This window comes from Ambystoma mexicanum, chromosome 10, assembly GCF_040938575.1.
Source record: "Ambystoma mexicanum isolate Mex_15411 chromosome 10, UKY_AmexF1_1, whole genome shotgun sequence".
NCBI classification, from domain to species: Eukaryota; Metazoa; Chordata; class Amphibia; order Caudata; family Ambystomatidae; genus Ambystoma; species Ambystoma mexicanum.
The window spans coordinates 111,700,519-111,724,627 of record NC_090932.1 but is presented as its reverse complement, the minus strand read 5'-3'; the positions used below and the strand labels follow the sequence as shown (position 1 = coordinate 111,724,627).

The 24,109-nt window shown below is 43.8% G+C and overlaps 1 protein-coding gene across 1 annotated transcript in view; it reads left to right on the top strand.

Annotated features, from left to right (window-relative positions):
* The window catches only part of DOCK5 (dedicator of cytokinesis 5), a 1,209,967-nt gene that overhangs the window by 889,363 nt on the left and 296,495 nt on the right, over positions 1-24,109 (top strand). Inside the window, exon 37 of the mRNA XM_069617597.1 lies at positions 868-958. Coding sequence (XP_069473698.1) covers positions 868-958 — 91 coding nt within the window. The remainder of the gene's footprint in view (positions 1-867; positions 959-24,109) is intronic.

Genomic DNA, 24,109 nt, shown 5'->3' with positions numbered 1-24,109 from the left:
GGTAACATTGGGTACAGAGTCCATGTCCCTGGCCTGGTCTTGGAACCTGAGTCAAGGATCCTGTCCTCAGCTTTGGCTTAAGAGGAGGATCGAGTTGGGTACTTATCTATTTTGGAGTAAACATGTATTTTACCTTAAATAACTTTTCAATCAACACCACAGCCCACTGTATCAGTTCTGAATTACCTTCTACAGAGAAACCAAAGTGGAATTTGTGACTTTTTGGGAACAAGGCCCCATAGATCTTAGGGCTGGACTTCATAAGACAGAAGGGGGAACTGGGTCCTGCATCTAATTGCTCAACTGTTGACTACCAGTGTGTAATATTATCTCAGTGTGATTGTATATACATAGGATCTATGGTTTCTGTGGTCAATACTTACCTGTGATTTTTATGCTTCGCGTGTTTAGAAGATGTAATAAATAATTATATTTTCATATGCCGGCTGACTTGAATTATTGGTGGTGGTCTGTGTGGACTCATTGTAGCCCAAGACCACTCTCACATTTTTCCTGAGACTAAGTCTTTACTGTCCTTCCTTTCTACCTTGAATTGGATTTGGCTAACCTCTTGGTATCTTTGCTGTTTATCATATAATAGGGTGCTCCCCTAAAAACCTCCCCCGGGGGCTGATTTTAGAAATCCATCTTAACTTGCATGGAAGTGAGGAATACCTTAGGATGTCCAAGGAAAAACAAAGTTGAGAAGTATACATGTGTTCGGTTGAAACAAAATGGGTAATCAAACAGGAAGAGTTTAATGTGCAATTGTGCTGTATAGGTGAAGCAATGGGGTGATGCATGTGTGAAGTAATTGTTTACTATGCAGCTCCAGGCACTTACACCTCTTGGTTTTCTTATATTCAGATACCTGTACAAGCTTCGAGACCTGCATAGAGACTGCGAGAGCTACTCTGAGGCTGCATATACCCTTTTGCTGCATGCTGAACTTCTTCAGGTGACGTCCTATGTCTTTCTTTGTAGGCACAACTACATAAACTGTGCTCATTACTGATGCTTTTAGAAAGAAATCAACTAGTTCTTGCAGTTCTAAAATGTATTTCCATTGACCTGTGCATGTGTCCTGTGAGGGATCAGTAATGCGAGTCAGACACACGCTTGTGTTTTTTTCAGTACTTGACATTTTATTTCAAAGCAAAAGGTACACATGATACCTAGCTAAGCCTACTCTACCAGATAGTACCCTACCTAGTCTAGGGTCTAAAGGAAAACTCCCGGCATGTGCAAAATGGGCCCTCGCTCTAAACAGAGCAATGAAAAACAAAGCAAACCAACATAAATGATAGATTAGCACATAACCAGTGTCTAGGATGACTTCTACTTGTTCTGTGATGTCATTCCCTCAGAAATGTCCAGAGTCCATTTCTTCCAGGAAACAAAAATAAAGTTCGAAATCAGTTTGTGCAAAGTTCCAAAGCAACAAAGTTCACCCAAACAAAAATCCACTGGTAACAGTTCCCTCTTCGGTTGTCAATCCCCTTTCCAAGTCCCAGGGCTGTCAGAAGATGTGGTGAGGCCCGGGGCAAAACATTTGGTGAGCCCCCCTTGCAATTTTTGCACTCGGCCAGCGGCGGCACCTCCGCAAACAGGAGACTCGAGAAATCTCCCCTTGAGTTTGTCTGCAGGATCCCAAATATGGTTAATTACTACAATTTCAAATCAACTAAAACAAAGTTAGATTTCTCTACTGAAGAAAGGTTTATGCCAGACTAACTTTTGTATCATATGCAAAAATATATATAGGATGGCATGTGCTCTCCACTGCGCCACCTCCAACTCTTTGAGGGTCAGTCACTTTTCCAAGCAAAGAGTTGAGGGCAGATCTTTCTTCGGCTGGGGCCTCCCTCTGGAAAAAGCCTCCCTGCCTCTCTGAAACTTGAGCAGAACCATCTCTGGTTCCGGAAGCAACTCAAGACCTGTCTCTTTGCTTCTGCCTTCTCTCTTCCTCTCCCTTGCTGACCACCTGCCTGATCCATGCACTGGTCACCTGGTCAAGCTCTGAATTCGGGCCCAGGTCCTGTTGCAATCATGCACTGCCTCTTGGCTCCCCTGCACTTGTGGTCTATCTGTAACCCTACAGTCCCCTCTCTTGCACTTATTCTCCACACGTAGGCTGCACTTGAGTACCCACACTTGACACCTGTTGGCTGCACTCTTATTTCTCCTTTGTTCCTGCACTTCTGCATCCTACCCCACCCTCTGCACTTCTCCCCTCCCTCCTTCCCTGCTCTTGCGTGATCTGAATTACACATGGCCTAGTAAGATCTGTGTTTTGTACTACTGTTTTGTTTCCCCATCCTTGCCTTGCCGCACCTAGAAACACTGTGTACAAGCACGTTATAAATGCCATATCATATCATTTAAGAAGCACCCTGCACCTGTGTGCGCATTAAAACACAAATCATACACAGTGACAAATGATGTACAGTGGAGGCTGGTACATTTCTGAATTTAAGAGGCTTAAATGTTTGTGCCAATTAGGCAGGATCAACAGAGCACAGTGAGGGAGCCCAGATAAGGGTTGCTTGAGGGGGGTTCTCACTCCCAAGAAAATGTTTGAAACATTGGGTTAAAAGTATGCATTTTACAGCACTTTCTTTGCAAAATTGGTTAGAAATCCATACAGTTTGCAATTGGTTTTGTATGGAAGCACATGGAAAATCACAATAGTTGCAAATCACAAACTGGGCATAGGAACATTTTCCAATACATTTCATGCCGCCTTTCCATGCGAGATATGCTAGTATAAAATATATTCATGCTGGTTGTTCTAATGGCTGCATCAATATATGCCATTATTACCACGTACAGACTCGCAGCTAGTAGAAATGCCATGCCACATAAAGTATATCCAGGCTGACTGTGTACCATAACTGTTATTACTGACTAGATTGCTCTACATTCAATGTGGGCCAATTCAGCCAAGTAGTACGTTTGCTTTAACCTTGATGCATAGTCCTGTGCATCAAGGGTAAACCAAAAAGAGCACTGGCAATGCTAACGGTTTGGGCATTCGTGTAGGCACGGGAAAGTCACTTCTGTATTGGTATTAGCTGGCCATTGATAGTGCCGGTGCAAAATGGTTTGAGTACATGAGCAGCTAATAGCAGTGTCTGGCAAATGCCTAATACTAAACACAAGCCAAAACTGTTGGCTTTGCCAATGCTTGTTTTAACAGAACTTCAGTGAAAGACACGCAGGGTGTTTTTAAATCGAGTGGCCGAAGGCAGACCCGATTAAGACATTTTTATTACACCCGTTCCATGTTTACAACTCCAATGAAGTCATAAACTCTCAGAAGACTCCTTTGAGGAAACACTTGCAGGCACATTGTGGGCAAAGTTTGATGGTAAGGCGTGTTTAAAGCTAGCTCAAAGCGTTCCAGTGAGGAGGTGTTTTGGGTGGGGAGGGCAGCAACTGGATGAGAATTGCCATAGGGATTAGCATTGCCATGAGAAGAAGGGAAGTGGTGACATGAGATCTCATTCTCACAGCAGTCCGTCCTTAAGTGTGACGTTTCAGAAATGAAGGCAAGAGGTAGCTGCTTGTAACATTGAAGCGTCACCAGAATAGTCTCATTCGAATGTGGAAAGATGTTAGGTGTCCGCACACAAGGAATCTTGCCGCTCCCTCACAGCCTCTGATGTTTGCGCCTCTCCCAGCATTTTAAGTGTTAGTCCCCCATCCCCCCTGACATTTTAGCCTAGGTGCACCTCTGATGCCATGAACCCACCCCTTAATGAAGTGGCCCCCAGGGTGGCTAAATTTAGGGGTGGGGCTGAACACACACTCACATAAAACACTTCCACCCATGCACAACTCCATAAATACATGCATGCATACATAAAACCAAACACAGCATTGACACAAACACCAACATGCATGCATGCATTCATACATACACATACTAATTTAATTTAAATACACATATATATACTTTTAATTTAAAATAAACACTTACCTTACCTCCATGCACTCCGACACGTGGACATGCGGAATGATAGGAGAGGAGTCCTCTCCTGTCATTCAGCATGTCCACGTTGTCAGCTGAATAACGGGAGGCAGCAGAGCTCACTTCTGAGCCCTGCTGTCTCCCATTATTTTTCTGCTTGTTGCGGAGCCAAACGGCTTCGCAACAAACAGCAAAATCATTTCCGGGGCAGAGAGGAGGCAGCACCGTCCCCTGTGTGAATAATGGACACGGGTGGACTGTGCTGCCTTCTCCTTCTCCTTAGGAAAGGGGGCCGCAAGGTCCCCGCAAGTGCGAGGCCTGGGGCAGTTTGCCCCCCCCTGCACTCCCCTCGTGATGGTCCTGCCAAGTCCCACAAAGAACACAGTATCAATGGCTTTCCTGGATAACCTCCTTCCAGGATAGAATGGAAAAAGACAAAACAAAAATACCACTTGATCTTGGATAACAATTCTTCTTTTGTAACCTCTGCAGCGTTGTGTACAATTTGTCAGGATGCTTCTTCTAAGGAGGTTGCTGTCATGACCAGTCTTCAATCCAACGCAGGAGCTGCTGAGTCCCACGGTCCCACTAAGATGTTGCACTCTCAACTGAATTAAACAACTGAGTTTGAGACACCCCGGGGGGAAGGGGGAAAAAGGGATAAAATAATAAACTCAGTCACTGGATCTTCTGTCTTGCTCCGGTCTCTGAATGTCCTCTGCAATAGCTTAGAGGAAAATAACTTTTTGTTACGCTCACCTGGCTCCCACAGGGGCGTCGGTCAGACCCGGACGGCTGCGGTCTCCACCAACGTGATGCGTAGTGCAGAGATGACTGACTGGACTAGCCCTCCTAATCTTGTCTGCTTGACCCATAGAAGTATTCTCCTGCAAGTGGAGAGATGGATTTAGCCACCTGTGGATTCAAGTGATGGCACCCCCCTCAGTCCTCCCACTAATCACCTCCAAAGTGCCCTCTCAGCAATCTCACCTTATACTCTTGAAAGATGAGCTCTCCATCCTGCATGGATTGCAGGGGCGCGTTGATGCCAGTTACTTCACTGGTTTGAAGGCGTGGGAGAGTTCCGGAGAGTATTGACTCTGAGGTTCCTGGTGAGGACATTAAGTATCAAGTTCATAGAGTTCAATATGTCCAATGTTCACTCTTGTTCCCCCCTCCCTTCCTTGTCTTGCAGCTGAGTTTGTGAGAAGATGCTCTCGTGTTAGCTGGTGGCGCTCAGGTAAGAGTCTGTATTACCCGACGCTGTCCGGTAAATGTTGCACGTGTTTAACGTGTTGTTTTCCTCCCTCTTTGCAGGTGCGGCGCATGAAGATGTGGAGGGTTATAGAATAATGCCTCTGGTTGTAAATCAGGTAAGTCTATGGTGATAAGAGTTATATTTGTTTGTTTTCTCGGCTCACCTTGTTTTCTTTTGTCCCTCGGGTGCCGGAGTTCGGCGAATAAATGATGGGAGGCAGTGCCGAATCGAAAGATGCTGCGAGGACTGGTGAGTATGGCGCGGCTCTAGCTGGAGATGCGACGCGTACTGAAATGATGATCTTTCCAGGTCCGGAGGCAAGATGGATCCGGAATCAGGTGAGGAATTTGAAAATAGTTTGTTTTCTAACCTTGTCCTTTTCTTTCCTCTTTGTTTTAGGAGCTCCAGATTCGAGGCGGGCGTGGCAGAAGACCGGATGCTGACTTCAGGCACGGTGAGCGTTACGCTGCTGTATGCAGAATAACGCAAAGCGTGTGCTGCTGTTCGGGCGTGGTTTAAATAGCCTCCAAAGTAGTTCCAGGTAAGAAGTTCCCCAGAACCCCACCCGAGTAAAAAATAGTCCCTGTAATAAAACAGTCCCATCCAGGCCTTACGATGGCTTGGACGCACTTGCAGCATGGTCTGCATCAGGTAAGTAAAGTCTATGAGCCTGTATGATGAGCCTGGCGCCTAAGGCGCCAGGACTGAACCCAAACAGGCCCCAGCCGGGGTGTTGGGGTTTTAATAAATATCTGGATGCCTGCTTCCAGAGCTGATGGGCTTGGTCTTGAAGCCCGGGAGTAAGCATCATGACACTTTTGTTCTTGAATGTGCTCTTAAGTGATGGTCTCCTGACACTCTTTAAACCCAATATCAAACACTTGTAAAACTGTGCAGGAAACTAGAGTTTGAAAGAATGGCCTTTTGAAGATTTTTTTTAAAAATGTGAAAATCTTATTATCAGCAGGTGAGTAGCTTGCAAAAGAAACCTGCAATCAAATTGTTTTTTCTTGTTCAGCTGTCACAACTGAATGAGTTCTCATATTTGAGCACATTGAACATCCTTAAGCACCGTAATTTTGAGTTCAGAAATATTAATGAAGAACCTTCTTTTTGAGATTTCAGATGAGTCTCTGAAAAGGACCTGTTAGTAATAACACTTCTTAACCTTTTAAAACTTTTTCACAAGTTCATTCCAAACATGAACTATCTCATAGTAGATGAATAGCTCAGCACACAATGCAATTGTAGTTAAAGTGAAACATAACTTTCATAGTATATTATTTACAAGCAGAAATGTGGAAAAAATGTTTATATCAAAATAAGTTGCCTTTAAACTGAATAGAAATATTGGTTTCTTGATGAAGCACTAAATGTTCAAAATCTACTCTCCTTTAAACCACCTATAATAGTTCCAAATATAAATAATGTGCTTGTGCTGACACTGGCTTTGTTGCCATTAAAGTACGTTGAGTCTTAGTCTTTATTACTTTCACCGCGCAATCAGAAAACTGAAGAAAACAACTCGAAGCAACAAAAAACGAATGCATTGGCTTACCTTGTTCCGGATGAGCACCCGAAAAGAATCTCCCTCTCACCTTTTCAATCGCGAAGCAAACGGTTACTGCGGAAGAATCTCTACATCAGAGGATTCATGAAGCGCGACGCTGCAGCCGTCCTCGCACTGGATCCGCACACGACGTAACTAACTAGGTAAGCCAAAGAACGTTAGAAAAAATACAAATGCACGCACGCTGTCTTGTCACATTAAATGTAGTACGCTTTCACATCTGAATTTCAAAAACAAATGGACTCATTAACCCCAAAACTCCAGGAGAAAAGTCTTAAACAGGCAATAGAAACTTGAAACGTATCTATTTTAACATGGACAGAACAAAGCATTTAACAACTTTTTTGAATACTTAGCTTCTTTGACAGAAGTTGAAGACTTTTCAGCATATCTTCTTTGCTGTTCTGAAGTCTTCTACTCGAGAGCTGTATCTTGACTTAGATGAATTGTCTTAACTTAACAATTATTTCCTTCAGAGATTCTAGGCCCAAAACTCAGGAGAGAAACAAAAACATGACCTGCTCTGAAGGCTTAACAAATGAAAGGCAGTTTAGAATGTTGGGATTTGACCATTGTCTTCCTGCCACCCAATCAACACTCCTGCCTCTGTCCTCCATCTTGGCTTGGGGTCCCTCCTGCACTCTGAAAATAAACGTTAAGGCCCAAACCAATCCAAAAATTAAAAGGACAATTATTTAACATAAAACCTTAAATAAATAAAATAAATAAAGAACATAATATTAATAATGCTTCTTATTACCAATCTATCTACTCTGGAACCTGACAGTTGCTTTTCCTGAGCGACTTCCTTCTGCAAATGGTACTGTGAAAGCAGACTCCTTTGCCTCCCAGTCTACTACTGCTTCAACTTCATTCAACTGAAAATAGTCTGACAAAATTATAAACAACCACAGTTCCACTGCTTCTGCTGCAACTTGCTTTAAAAAAAGAATATTAGGCATCTTCATCCTAGACTCTTCAGCCTCTACAGGTTGGCAAGGCACTCTTCTCTCTACTATAATAAATGGCTGTGTGCAGTAGCACGTGGAGCGTTATTAATGCGCAGAATGGAATTACCATAATAAAATAATCTTGCACCCAAATGACTGGACAGACTCAAAGAATATGGCAAAGTATTACTTTATTATCAATTAAATAAAGTAGGGCAATCTGGCGAACCAACGGTTTGTAGTCCACACTCTCACACAGATAGTTTAGTTATACAAAGACTTTATACCTCAAATTGCATCAGCTATGAGGTCATCCTATGTGGCAAATAAAACATATTGGGTTTAGAGATTTGTTAGGGGAACATATCTACTTGTAGAGTCTTTAAGTGTTAGTTACTTCATTGGTTGCTGCTAATCTGGTAGCAAGCCTCAGACTTCCCTCTAACTACATATAATACAGATTGTAGCGGATTGGCTCATGCAACATTGTATTGTCATCGTTGCATGGGCCCTCATGATAGGTTGGCATCCTCTCCCAACCTTGGACACTCAGCCCACTAGCAGCACGTAAGAAAAACGAAACTGAGGTGCAGAGAATAACATCAGTCTACTGCCCACTTGCCGAATTAGTCCATCTCTCATCGGCCAAGCCTTCAGCCATGGCCTCTTGTTCGTACTTGTCCTTGCACACTGTTATCTTCTGTGGGACTTTTAAGGGAATGTAGGTACACCACCATCTTTGTCGGGAGCTTAATGAATAGGTCTTGTTTTCAAGTTCTGAATCATTTGTGAGGAGACCACGATGTTGTCCATTTCAACTTTTATTTAGTGCTATTTAATTCAATTAAGCTCAGTGTCATTGCTCCTCTTGGCCTCTGGAGACTTGGTTGCTCTACCTCACATAGGCGTTTCTGCATCTTTCATTGTCAATTCTTGGCACTTGAAAATGCTCGCACATTTACTTAATTTTAGAGAAATATGTCCTGCGCACGTTGCTTATCCTCGTTAACTCCCATTGTACCCCTCAGTAGCTTCTCACTGTGGCATCCTTGATCTCAGGTCAGAATCTGTGCTTTGTTAATGCATGAATTTGTATTTCCAGCCTCTGTCAGATCCGGTCACTCTCCTTTGAGCTTAAAATCATTGAGCGCCGGCGTCCATCTTTTCAAAATGGCCACTTCACCTGTATTATGTTTTCTACTGCAGCAAGCTTCTATATGGCACATCTACCTTGTGTTTCTGCATATATACATTCACTGCTCCTCTGGTTTCTTGTCTTCTTTATATGTGTGTATATATATGGTTTCTTCTTACTTATATGTATGTTTATTCTTGTTTCTTCAGTTACATCTTCATTCTTAAATATTCTTATATATTTCAGTGTGTCATTGTATCTTCTCCTTCTGACGTCTCTTTGCACCCGTCAAATCTTCTTTACAACTCCTCGATATTCAGTGGTGCCTGCAAATCTCCTGCTACCAGCTCAGTACGAGGATACATTCGATGCGGTTGTCTGAGAGCATAACACTCGATGCAGTATTGGAATGATACCTGGTGTCATGCAGTGTCTTCCTGTTATTCATCCAGTTTGATGGAGGTGAAGGGGCAGAGTCTATCAGTGACGTACACATCTGCTCCTCTACATTCCCTACCTCTGGTTGAGTCCTCAACCACCTCCTCTTCCTCAATACTCTTAATGTTTCCACAGAATTACTTCTTTGGTATCCGTATTTTAGTCACCCCCTCAGTTCGCCTGCATTCTTGATGTGTTAATCCGCGCTCCAGTTCATGTGGCAGCACTCTCCACTTGGTTGGCAGAACACCCAATGCCCTACATAGTTCTTATGTTCCTTAGGGTACCGGAACTTTGTTCCCGGGGTGCTAGAGCCCTTTCTTTCAGGTGCTCACGGGTAGTGTTTTTGGTCTGCGTGCGCTCATCTGTCACAGCATTCACATTGATCATTATCTTCATCCCAATTGCTTTCTTTGCTGTCTTCCTGCATTGTCCAGTGAATATTCTTATAAGACAGAATCCCAGCAATACTAACACTAGTATTGCTCCAAGTAGTTTGAAGTCAATTGCCAGCCAAGTTGGAACCCATGAAAACGGGAACAAAAACCAATCTTCATCCTTGGTCTCGTCTACTTCATCCACCATTCTTGTATGCAGGGTTGACAGCATAGTTATTGCTTCTGTCAGTGTTCCATTTTCTTCATCATGGGCAGGTATGAATAGTACAGCAAGAAGGCCCAATCTTGGAATATACGCCTCCTTCCATTGCTGTAATTAAGTCCAGTACATACCTGTTCTGGAAGACCATGAACCTGATTGCCCTCAGTTCTTCTCCGATCACATTAGATCATTTTGTCTTGTTGATCGTTTGTAGCAGTTCCCACCTAGTGATCTGTAACCACTTGGTGTTTACTGCAGTCTGAATTTCTGACATGAATATGGCTGTAAATATCACTGCTATTCTGCTGAACAAGTTATGTTCATCTGGAATGTCATAATGGGCATGATTTTTCTGAAAAATAATTCTCCCGCTTTCATCGAATGAGACTAAGCGATCTCTTCTTCCTCAAGGGTGCATCCATTTTCAGAATGTCTGATCTGCCGGTCATTTTGTGGTACTACAAAGGCTGGTATGCATATCGGTACCAATGAAAAAACTCATCCTCATTTTGGTAGCAACTTCATGTATGCTCTTGAACCACAGGCCCAGTAGTGGTCCATCAGGACTGCAGCTCCTTCGTTCATTCATGGTATGTCAAAAAACCCGGCCACACTTGAGGGTTTCTCCACTTTTTACTGTTCATTATTTCTGAAGCATAGGGATGCATTCTTCAGGGGTAGTATCTGCAATGGTCCCCCCTCATTGTCGACCCATGTTAACAACCTTACAATCTGAGACCACTGATCCTTACATTCCCTTTCCTCATTCACCAGAACTACTACCCATTGTCCTATCAATGCCATTGCCGTGCACACAATCAATTCATCAGTCCATCCTTCAGGAGTAAGAACTGTTCCTTTAATTCAGAGTTGACCTCTTTTCCAGCATTCTCGTATTTCGTTTCCGTTCTTGTCCTTGCATTGGAACATCTTATTTTCTTCAATTTTCATTCCTGGTCCAATTTATTCCAGGCTGTTTGTATTTTATTATTCGGTTCTTTGTATCTTTCTTTGCTCTTGACTTCATATCTTGCACATAATTGTCTTCTCTTTGGGATGTTGCTTTATTCTCCTTCACTATGGATGCTGTCCTGCATTTGAATTGTCCTCTGGTTAAACAAAGTCCAGTGTGCACCAGGAAATGTCTTTTTCACTGATACTTCTGTTGCTATGAATATCTTAGATGTTCCCAAAGCATAAGGATTTAACGGAACATACATAGCAGCTTTCGCCTGATGTTTTTCTCCCCACTTTCTTGTGTTGTACCACATTCCATTTTTTAAACTGGCAGAATTATCAATATATGAATTTATACCTTCATTGTCTTCCACAACATCCCTTTTAGATCGAACAATGTGTTCAAAAATATCAGAACAAATATCACTCGTGCCTTTGTCAGGGATAGAAAGAGATGTCTCATTCTCAGGTATTTCACTTGAATTATAAAACAATAGCTTAAGAAATGTAAAGAGCATAAGAAAATAGAAAACAACACATAAGGCAAAATGTAGTTGTAAGAGGTATTGCCATAGTACTCAGGTGCCACATGATCTCTCTTGGTGTAGCTAGTCTTCTTGTTAGTGTGCGTTCATTTACTGAAAAATTCCCATTTTTTATTTACTGTGTTTAACTTTCAATTACTTTTAAAATGTGTGATTTTGTTATAACAAGAACTGAATAATGATGGCTATAATAACTCTGCGAATGATAGGCCTGTTTTCAGGATTTCCAAAAAAGGCAACTACGTCCACATTCCGTCGCACTAGAGCTGGATAGGTTTGTAAAATGTAAACAAAAACATCATGCAAAAATGCATGCAATTTAGTGGGCAACATACAATGTGTTATGCAATTTCCGTGTCATGTTTTTTAATGTTCAATTTACTTTTAATTCAACTGAAAACGTTTCTGGAACAGGTGCAAGTCCATTGATTCCCTATTAGACTTAGAAAATGTCCATTTTGTTAGTCCATTTTGTTAGTAGATTTTTTTAATCCTTTGACTCTTTGTCCATGCCCTTGGTAGCTGATCTGGTCTACATGCATGGAAACCTCTTCTCTTCTCTGTTACCAGGTGCTGGAGGGGTAGGGGTCTCTCCTTTGTAGAGCTTTACATCATTCAGGTGCAGCCAGACTCTTCTCCCTTGGATTTTAACAGCAGTGGGGGGACGCACATCAATTAAATATGGTCCTTCGAAACGGGGCTTGTTGCAGGTTCTAACAAAGCTCTTCACATGCACCTGGGTCCCCTGCGCTGAATAATGTGAAGGCAGTCTCGCACTCGTCACTACTTTGAAATCACCATTCTTTTTTAATTTCACTACTGCCATCCCAGTATGCCTTTCACCAGTCATTTGGTCAATTTCTGAAGAACCATCGATGAATGGAAATCCCCCCCACACCCTGAGAGCATTTTCTCTAGCATGGGGAGTATCATCATAAAATTCAGTATACGTTGTGCAGTCGTGTACAGTCATCCTTTCCTACTGGTTCTGCTATGAATGTCGCTAGAGTCACTATTCTCCATCTAACTATTTTGACTGCTGGATTTGAAATAATGACTTTGTATCCAGACGCTCTTTGTGTAGTCAGTGCACTTTTGGGTTTCTCCAAAATGACGACTAAAGAGTGCTCAACAAATGTTATTAAGCACCCCATTGTAATATTGGTAGCTTTTTCAATTGCGAAAGCAGCAGCTGCTAAATCTTGTTCGCAAGAATGTTCTTTAATCACTTGGCTAGAATCCCACTATAATAGGCTAATGGTTTGTGTCCATGTCCTAATGTCTTCTGTGTGAGAATTGCTGTCATCACTTCTGCATTTGAATGTGTGAATAAGTAAGTCTTCACCACAGTCTGGTATTCCTAACACAGGGGCTGTGCAAATCACCCTTTTTAATTCTTCGAATCCTTCAGTCATGTCGTCTCCCCATACTATTTTACTTTTATCTATCTCTACTTCCTTCAGTCCTTTTAAGAGTAGTTGATTACATGTACTGTAGTCAAAAACCAGACCCTACAATAATTAAAAAACTGCTGCATTGCCCTTACTGTCTCAGGTTTTGGAGTTCTCAAGATTGCTTCTGCTCTTTCAGGTGTCACTATTTTCCCCTCTTTAGAGGGGAGTTGTCCTATGTGCAGGGCCTCTTCCGGACAATATTGTAGTTTTTCTTTGTCTAGCTTGTATCCTTTTTCTGCTAGTTTTGTCATTAGTTGAGCTGTGTCCTCCCTGCACCTTTCCTCTGTCTCACTGCACACCAAATTGCCATCCACATACTGAATTATCGTGCTCTCAGGTTGTACATTGCCCAAGTCCATCTGAAGGACTCTATTAAAGATTGATGAAGACTCACATTACCTCTGTTTAAGTCACTGATTTCTATACGAACAGGAAGTAAGATCTTGTGAAGGGGAATTGAAAAGAAGGCTTTCTTTAAATCTACAACTACAAAATATTTGGCTCTTTCTGGGATGTTACATAATATTACATAATATTGTAGCAGGGTTCGGGACCAAAGGAAACTCTGCTTCAACAATATTGAATAAAGTCTGAATAAATCTCCACAGCCCTCCCGTTTATTTCTTCACTGGGTACACAGCCTTGTTGATGGCACTAATATTCCCTGCTTTATTAAAGTGGAAATAGTCTTGAATATGCCTTCATCCGCTTCTCTAGACCTAGGATACTGTTTTTCATGTGGCAGAATTGCTCATGGTTTAAGATGGATCTTCACTACACCTGCTCCAGTCAATAGACCCACATCATATGGACTTTCAGTCCACAAGATGCTTGGCATCTCGAAGTCTTCCTGAAAAAATGACGGTTTCTTTTTTACCAACGTCATTCTCTGTGGTATTTCTGTATTCTCAATTTTCATCCAATAAGTAGGTTTTATGAAAAATATGAATTCATTGGGTCAATATGTATCTCTAAACAAGCCCTCGTCTGTCAAATCTGTCAGTATATTTCCTTCCTTAAGTGCTATCACCATTCTCCATGCTCTTACCTCATCTGTCCCATGAACAACTCTGAGAATGACCTGTCCCCCCCTCATCATTCATAGTTATTTCTGCTCTAAACAACAGCAGGTATTCTCAAAATGTTCCCTGTGGGTCCAGGAAGCCATGTCAGCAAAATATTTACTCCATACAAAAATATTTCTGGTTCTGAAGTAAACCCTCGTAATGCTTCCTGGCCTGTAAAGGCTAATACAAATAATCTCACGTTCATGTAATTGATCCCTGTAGTTTGAAAACACTATCCCTTGTCAGTAAAGGATATCATCATCATGTTAAGTTTTCTCATCAAGTCACGCGCGAGTATGTTAACTAGTGTCTGCTGAGAGTATAGTAGTGACATTGGCACGTCATGTTCACCTATAGAAAGTGGTAATTCGTTAGTAAAAGGAACCAAACCTGTGGCCCCATAGAATCCCTGCGCATCTATGGTGATCCCAGACATTGGGTATTTTCCTTCTTCAACGCAGGAATGAATTGCTCCAGTGTCCACAAGGAACGAAAAAAGCTTGCCTCCTATCGTCACTCTGACCCTTGGTTCCTTTTGGGGGGTCTGGTGTCACAGATAGTACTAAAGAACATCAAGTCGCTCTGTGAGCCTTCCTATTGTGGATATAAATTCATCCCTGTACCGGTGAAAGGATTTCCTCCCACTACTGCCACACTCCCTATCGTGGGTGTGGAAGCCTGTGGGGCTCCTGTTTGCCTTCAATTGTCACATCGTTACTGGCTGTACCGGTGTGTACTGTGGTTGCTGTGCTTGTGTTTGTTGTGTCTGTTTGGGGGCTTATTGTGGCTGCCCCTGTGGCAACTGCATTTGCTTTGGGATCTGCTGTGCTTGCTGTATTTGTGGCACGATTGTCTGATACTGTGGGTGATCTTGGGCATAATATTCCTTTTTTTTCTTCCTTGCATGCTCTTTCTCATTCCCTTTTCTCCTTTTCTCTTTCATCCCTTTCTTCTCTTTTTTAAGCAGCGTCAATGCCCTTCCTGTCTAATTTCAATAGTATCTGTCCTCCCATCCACTTGTTTTGTACTATTGTCATTCCACTTACTTTCTCTTTCTCGCTTTTTTGGCTTCTGGCTTCCTCATCTATTTCTACCTGTCCATCTTTTCGCTTATCACGCTCTTTGTTTGATGCGTGTAGGCATATATGTATGTTCCTTATTCTTACTTTCTTCCATACTGTCTTCGCTATTATAAGCAGGAGGTGCATATATTGGATTAACATACCTGCTGCTTTTAATTCCTTTAGAGGATAAATCCTCTGTCTTCTGTCGTGCTGTCATGCTTAGGAGGAGAAAGAGGAGCTAAGGACATTTCGCCCTCCTCTTTATTCTGATTAAGCATACACTCCTTCGCTGGTGGGTGTTCTATCTCACTTTGGTACATCTTTCAGAGTTATAAAACGGCTAACCTTTTCTGTAGCTTCTTCCCTGTGTATGTAGTATGCAAGTATCTCATGTGTCGCAGGACTGCCTTTGATAATGAACCTTCTTGAGGCCATGGCCGAAGTGTTTTATTGGTCGCGCCCTTCACCCTCTGTGAGGTACGTCCTGATTTTAGGTGTGTATCTTGGTAATGTTCTGCATAGATGTAAAAAGGGAGTGTCCTCCATAATGAAAGTTGCTTTTAACTGTCAATACTTACCAGGTTTGTTATTTCCTTTATTTATTTATTTATTTTATTAATCACACTTCAGCAATGACTTTGGCCAGCACCATCAATCGCTGCCCATTTCCAACAAACCAATTTCTCCTAAACAATGTCGAAACCTATACAACAATATCCATTTTTATCTTCGTTTATTTTTGCCAATTCGTATAATCTTGTTATTTTGATCATTTTAAAAATCTTTTTTTCCAAATATTATCCCTCCTTAGCTTGATTGGCGCAAATCGCATACTTTTCTAGGGCCTGATAATTTTGTCGAATTTTATTGCTAAATTTCTTATAATTTTTAAGCTTTCAATTTATTTAATCACCCTTAACACAAAAACACATCAATATATTTTTTCACTGATGTTTTTCAAATTCCCCCAAAACACATGTGCAGACTTTTTCTACGATCGTCTTGTCCTATTTTGTCGTATCTCATCTCTGTTTTACTTCATTTAGGAGCATGTTGCGCACCCTTCCTTGGCTGTAGCCGCAGGAATCTCTTAAATCCGAGGGTCTGGATGAGAACCATCCGCACCGCTACTACATTGTGCCGTCGCAGCTGAGCTGTTGCGTTCTTTATGTGCAGAATGGATTTACCATAACAAAATAATCTTGGACCCAAATGACTAGACAGACTCAAAGAATATGGCAAAGTACTACTTAATTATCAATTCAACAAACTAGGGCAATCTGGCGAACAACAGTTTGCAGTGCACACACTCACACTGATAGTTTGGTTACAAAAAGACTTTATACCTCAAAGTGCGTCAGCTGTGATGTCATCCTTCATGGCAAATAATAAAAATCGGGTTTAGGGATTGGTTAGGAGAACATATCTACTTAATCTTATTGGGTTTTTCCGAAAAGCACTAAAAACACAGCTGTTCTCAAAATTGGTAACACCTCCTGTGTCTTGCACTTTTGCACCCAAAATTATTGTGTTTGAAACCTAATGCAATTAACATGTATTGATGTAACGCAAATAACATGTACCTTAACAGCGCCTCTGCTTCCGGGCCGTTTGCGCTCTATTTAAATGAAATAAATATGTAAAGTAAAGAAGACTCTATGTGTTAGTTACTCCATTGGCTGCTCCTCCTCTGGTAGCAAGCCTCAAACTTCCCTCTAACTACGTATAACACAGATAATAGTATAACCGTAGCGAATTGGCTTATGCAACATTGTATGCTCATTGTTGCATAGGTCCTCATGATAATAGGTTAGCATCCTTTCCTAACCTTGGACACTCCGCTCACTAGCAGCCCGTCAGCAAAACAAAACTCGGGTGCAGAGAACAATGTCAGACTACTGCTCACTTGCCCAAATAGTCTTATCACTCATCGGCCCCACCTTCAGCCAAGGCCTCTTCTTTGTAGTTGACCTTGCAGACTGTTCTCTTTTCTGGGACTTTTAAGGGAGTGTAGGTACACCGCTATCTTCTTCTGGAGCGTGATGAGTAGGCCTTGTTTCTCGAATTCTGAATCATGTATGAGGAGACCATGATTTTGTCCATTTCACCTTTGTTATTTAGTGCTATTTAATTCAATTAAACTGGGTGTCATTACTCCTCTTGGCCTGTGGAGACTTGGTTGCTCTACCTCACAGGGGATTTGCTGCATCTTTCAATATCAATACTTGGCACTTGCAAATGTTCGCTCCTTTACTTTATCGAATAGAAATATGTCCTGCGTACGTTGCTTATCCTCGTTAACTCCCCATGTACCCTTCAGTAGCTTCTCGCTGTGGCATCCTTGATCTCTGGCCAGCAGCTATTCTTTGTTCATGCATGAATTTATATTGCCAGCCTCTGTTAGCTCTGCAGCTCTGGTCTCTCTCCTTCAAGCACTTGGCTTACTATCATTGAGAGCTGGCGTCCATCTTTTCAACATGACCCCTTCACCCTTATGTTTTCTACTGCAGCAAGATTCTATATGGCTCATCTACCTTTCGTTTCTGCGTATGTACATTCATTACACATTTGGTTACTTGTCTTCTTCATATATATGGTTTCTTCTTACTTATATGTATGTTTGCTCTTGTTTCTTCAGTTACATCTTCATTCTTAAGTATTCTTCTATTGTTTCAGTGCATCATTGTATCTTCTCCTTATGACATCACTTTGCACCTGTCAGATATTCTTTACAACTCCTAAATATTCAGCGGTGAATGCAAATCTCCTGCTACCACCTCAGTACGAGGATACATTCAATACGGTTGTCTGAGTGCATAACATGTCTCATACACTCGATGCAGAATTGGAATGATACCTGGTGTCATGCACAGTGTCCTCCTGTTATTCCTCCAGTATAACGGAGGTGGGGGGGCGAAGTCTATCAGCGACACAAACGTGTGCTCCTCTACAGCCGCTTCTGTGCCTTTCCTTTCAGTCTTACAGCTACCTTAGAATCTGTCTGAGCTCTTGGACTGTTTTCCTCTCTGCTTCACCAGCCTTGGCTTCACAGATTTAAGTTGGTTAACAAGCATCAAGCTCCTTTCCCCAGCTTCAGATACACCCTGCTGCTTCCAATAGTTACCCAAAAGCTGTACTACCTCTCCTCCAGTCTTGAATAATCTTGTCACTCTTATTTTAGAGGACCTTGGATTTGTAACAGCTTCAACGACTTAAAAACCAGGGTGATCAATTCTCAATTGTGCTGGTTTAACTTTAAGAAGGCTCTGTCTACTGGCTTGGGTAATGCTTGTTAGTTCGGTGACTTCAACTTCTAAAATCATTAAAATTATTGTTCTGAGTGTTACAAGATTCAGGTTTCCCTTCAGCAGCAGATTTAGGTGTACGCGATCTTTTGATGAAGAACTTCAACTTACAAACTTGCATTCCCTTTGAATTCTAAAAGCATCTATGGCTTTTTAAACCATTACTGATAATGTTCTCCACCTTAATGGGAGACACTTGACCTCTCTGCAAATGAATATTGGATAACAATGAGAAAAGGAAAGCTTTCTCCTTACGCACACACTTTGCTTAGCGCTGAACAAGCGCGTGCTACATTTCCCTTTTTTAATCGGGACTTCCCACAACTTCAAACAATTCCCAATCACTTTCACTTCTACTCGAGTATAAACTCTGCTGGTTACAGTTACCTGCAAGATATTTAAAAGTGATTTGAAGTACAGAAGCTTCACTCACCGGCCCCAAAATCACAAAGGCTGCAGGCTGCTTACAACACCCGACTTTCTGACTCCTGCTACTGCTGCCACAGGCTTTCTTGGGACCCGCACCTCGCCACAGTATTGGTGTGTCTCCTGCATTGAACACCTGATTGCCGGGCAGGGTCGAGGGGCAGCATGGAGCCGCAGTGAGCACCTGCCTCAGAGGAGCACATCATCAGACGTCCCCGCCACTGCTGCATTGAAGAAAATAACTCCTGTCTGGATGGGGAGCCTCACCATGCCATGGCGCGGGTGCTGCTGCCTGCCCCACCTTCCTGGATGGGGGAGTCTGAAGTGGTGTGTCCCATGACCGCTGCCTGCAGGCTCCGACAACTTTGAAAATTACTCCTGCCTTCGGAAGAGGCACAGTGCAGTCTCCTGTTGCAGTGGGAAAACCAACAAGATCAACTGCCCTGCCAGCAGTTGGGCGGCCCCAGCCCCTGCGCCCTTCAAGTCATGAACCTGGCTGCGGCTCTCACCCCAAGAGAGTGCTCGTGCAGCCGGTTCAAGAAGATGACCACAAGGTCTCCTGTTAGGGGGAAAGCACCCCGCCTCTGGGGAATCACTCCTGCCTGCGGGAGCCTAGATGTGGCGCAACCCATGAGTGACTCCCTGCTACAACCTCCTGCCTGGGGGAGGCAGTCCGGTCTCTGGGAAACACTCCCACCTGGGGGAGCTCTGAAGGCATCATGAAGCAAGACACAGACATCAGATTCAAAGTTCCAGCAGAATTGATTCATTAAACTAAACGTCAGGGTGGATGAAGACCTAACTTGCCCTATAATAAGGTGGGAGTTCCCTGCCTTGAAGAAACTAAGGAAAGTCTGAGTCCGAGAGTTCAACTTAAGTCTGTCTGTGGGCAAAACCTATCTGTGCACTCACAACTAAAGCTAAACTATGAATGGGGATGTCAGCAATAACAGAAATAGTGAATGAAATAAAGCTTCCAACTCCTAGCCTGCTGTCATGACCCGCATACAGAAACTCCCCAAGCCCATGGGCCAGGAGGGGTCTTGGCTCGCGTCTCCATCAAACTTAGGCATCCTTTGCCTAGGCCCTCTTGGGGCCAGGCTCATACTTAATAGAGACTTGTGTTTAGGGAACTACTTTTTTTCAAGTGCCAGCCAACATGGAGGCATCCACCTAGCTTGGCTCCTTGGAACCAAGCTATGCGGTATAGTGTTTTGGGTGTGGTAGCCTAGGAACTACTTTACCTGGACTACTTTCTTGAAGCTATTTAAACCACTTCCGACTTGGATAACAAGCTTCGCGTTACTTTGCAATCCTGACGGAAGAACAGCATCTGTAAAGAGACAAGAGAACATTGTTAACAGCAGCAGTTTACCTGTAATTTCATCGTTAGCTGCCCACAGCTCCTGTGAACAGCATCCTAGGATCAGCGCGTCTCCCGGACTTTCATACACCGGGTGAGCACCGCGATCTATGGGAAAGAAAAGACAAGAGGTTAGCAAAGGCAAGGAATCATAGCACCTACTTACCGCATCAAAGCGCTCTTAATACGCCATCAGACCCAATTCAGCCAATGCATCACATTGAACTTCTGCGCCCCTAAGGAAGAGAAAGACATTATTTAAACCAAGAAAGGCATGCAAGAATAACAACAATATACAGCTACAATAAGACCTACCTGAAAGACTCAAAACGGGCCGGCATCAGTGAAGTAACTAGATCGCATTCACCTACAAAGGACAACGCGCCCCTGCCAAGAAGGCAGGACGGAGAGCACACCTGAACTAACAACAAGGTGAGGAGTTGTCCAGAGGGGCTGCGGGCATACAGGGTGGTGGAGGTTGCTTACCCCAGTTGCCCAGTCTTGAACATTGCCCACCTGTATTCCAGGCAGAACTTCCCCGCTGGTCACACCTGGGAACCCGCAGAGGAGGATACCAGAGTCCCTACGGCTGGGTGGCGGCCCCGTGGCGATACCAGGTGAGCGTAACATCTACTTTAAAGCTCCCCTTCCCCAAGTTCAACAAAGTTCCACAAAAGTCTCAGGAGTACCTTTCCCAAGTTTAAGACAGTTTCACAAATCCTCTGGGTGCCCTTCCCCAAGTTCAAGAAAGTCAATTTGCACTTATTCTCAATCTTTCAACGGTCAAAACAACTCCAGATCAACTTTACACTCCAGGATTGGATCAACAGTTCAAGCAAATTACTTCTTCATAGTTAACTTGAGTAATGTCTTTTGCATTCACAATTGAGGGTTCCCTGGTCTAGGTGCAGTTGTCGTACCACACTGTCCACCAATTACAGGTCGCACAACCAGGAACTGTAGGCTTTCTTGCCCACACAGGTTCTTCCTCATCTGCCCCTGTATGAATGTTCACACTCACTAGACTTCTTGTCAGCCTCTTGGCTTTGCCACAATGTGTCAAATATCCTTTGCCAGTCTTTGGCCGTGCCACGCTTTCTTCATGCATGTAGTTCAGTTTTTAGTATTTCTGCTCCTGTCTTTCATACTTGCTTTCTTGTTTCATTATTTGCTTTTAATTAGGCAATATTTGAATTTCAACATTCACTTGTCATCAGATGCAGATTTGCCAAAAGATTCTCATTCAGTTCTGTAGTCAATATTTGTGATTGCTTACTTTGCCGCTTGCATCGTATATTCTGCTTAATTTGCTTCTAACCCGTGGTTTTGGGTTTGTTTCATTGTGCGCATGCTGTTTCGTTCATTCGGCATCCGCTTCGCTTTCCCTCAGCCCCAGGAGCGACCCTGTTCATGTGACTTTCCCTTCTTCACTCACCGGCTCCAGGCATTCCCTCTGGGTAGCTGTACTCTCACTTTTCAGCTCCGACAGCTGGCTTCCTTCACCTGTTAGCCCTGCTCGCACTTCAGTTTCTCTCCTGTTCTCGCTAGCAGCTCTGCTACTTTTCCACGGACGCTGTTGGTTACTCTGCTTCCTTTTCCTTGCCCCCAGCTGCGGCTGCAAATCTCTGACCATGTAGGCTCCTACAACTGTGGTCTTCTTGTGGCCTGCCTGGCTCTTGGCTCCACCGTTCCTTGGGGTCGTCTGCGGGCGTCCTGGCATCCATCGCGCTCTGAAACACTTGTGTACGAGCGCGATAGAAATAAAATATCAATATCCTGCAGGACCCACCACAGCTGCCTCCTCGCAATTAGGATTCTCTGCTGGCTCTTTGCTGTATGTCTCCTCCCTTCTTAGTTACCTGCAACCACTTGCAGGTGTGAGTTCCAAATGGTAATTGCCTGGTTTTAATTAGAGGACGTGTCTGACCTTTACAACACCCTGCAGGCCTCTTCCTCGTCCCAGTATTATAGTAGGTTGAATGAGAGGAAATGAGAGGAGATGTATTGCAATAGCTCATAAAGGCCGGTGGAGTGTTAGGTTGGCTCTCATAAGGGAAAGGGGGTTACCATGTCTCGCCTGTGGATACCCTCTCCCCAAGGATCCTCCACCCAGGTGATCCTGCCTCGCTACTCTACCGCCAGCTTCAGGATTCAGTAGCGATGGCCTTTACCCTGGCCATTTGAGAAGAGGATCCAAGGGAAGTAGATGTGAGGATACCCTCAGGTTTCTCACATAGCCTAGATGTGGCGTGGCCCCTGAGCTGCTGCCTGCTACATCCTCCTGCCTGGGGGAGCCTGGACAGGGTGCAGCCCATGTGCCACCACCTACAGAAATGAGCAGGGCGACGTCTGGTCCAGTTGGACACACCGCTGCCAGCTCACCAACTGGGGACTGTGTCCCGAAGGGCACTGCCGGCGTGAAGCAGATGTGGCCCCCGGCGTCACGGGTTGCAGCTTTGTCTACACACCTGTGCGGAGGTGTGCTCACAGTCCCGAGTGACGATGGATTTGAAGAACTGTATGAATGCAAATTGTCAATGCCCCAACATGCTTTAGGCACTGTGCGCCCACCTGTATAGTAAGCTTAAATTTGACTATGATTGGCATTGTCCACATCCGTGTAAATTTCTAATGGACCGTGTACAACCTGTGTTTGTCATTGTTTTGTTTTATACCCCTGGCATGGGATGTTGTGACTTAAGCCCTTCCCGTGCTCTTGCCAAGTCACATGTTCGACACACATGGCACACACAACGTGAGGCCTCTAATAAAAGGGGCTAGTGGCTTACAGCTCGCCAGTTAATCAACCACTGATGTAGTGGCGCGTGGTCCTTTGGTGTAGTGTGTGGGCCACATGGATTAGTTAGGGACCGGACTGGCCAGCCCCTTAATATAACCCAGAAGGACGAGGTAGAATCTGCGATGCTCAAAACCTTTCTCCAAGGCAGTGCCACCTAAGCCAAAGCCGTGGAAGCAAGGAAGTCATCTAAGGGGGAGAGATGAGGTGAGGGCCCGCTGACAAGGGACATGATGCTTTCAAAAATGAAATGACTGAGCTCAATGATGATCTATACACCATTCTCAAAACTGAGGTTGCCGTAATCCAGGAGGAACTCTCGAAGGAAATATCAGATAACAAAAAGGAGATCAGGGACCTGGGGCACCGAGTGGCAGAGAACGAAATTGCAATTGCTCTGCCGGACAGAGGCACTGCCCAAATAAACCAAGACATCAAGTCCCTCTCTGAGAACTAAGAAACCCTGCAGAACAGGTGCGATGACCTGGAGAATGTTCTCGGAGGGGCAACCTGCAGATCAATTACCTGAAGGATGGCGTCGAGGGGAACGAATCTGGGGACGCATCTTAGTTGTTTTCTCTGCTGACCGACTACACCGCATGACCCCCGATAAGAATAAATAGGGTCCACAGAGTGGGAATAAAAAGAAATTGAGACAGGGAGCAAAGGCATGTCTTGTTTAAACTCCACCACTTCACGACCAAGGAGGCCCTGTTAAGGGAGGCACGAAAGCGAGGCCCCATCAATTTTAAAGTAGCAAGGGGTCCACATTTTTCAAGGTGACATGCAGCTCACCTGGGCGAAGGAGAATGAAGCTAGTCACAGAAAAGCTGGCTGGGAAGGAGATTAAGTATCAGTGGCCATATCCATTCGGACTGCAATTTATGTGGAAGGATAAAGGTGTCATGCTGTTCAATGTTGATGAGGGAGCAACCCTTCTCTGGATTGAGTGGGAAAGGAGACGGGCCTGGAGGAAACCGAACAGAGCTCCCATAAAAAGATGGACAACAACTGGGGGAAGAGGCAGAAGGGCAGACAATGTGGAGAACTGAGGGTCTGGGCAAGACAAGAAGTCGGCTTTAGGTTTTAGTGTCACTATGGAAAGGCTGCCTTAGTCTGGGGTGCCAAGTTCAGTCGTTTTTATGTTTGTAGTTGATTGGAGGTCAGGGGGAGGTGGTGGTACTGGTGCTTGGGGCCTGCTTATAAT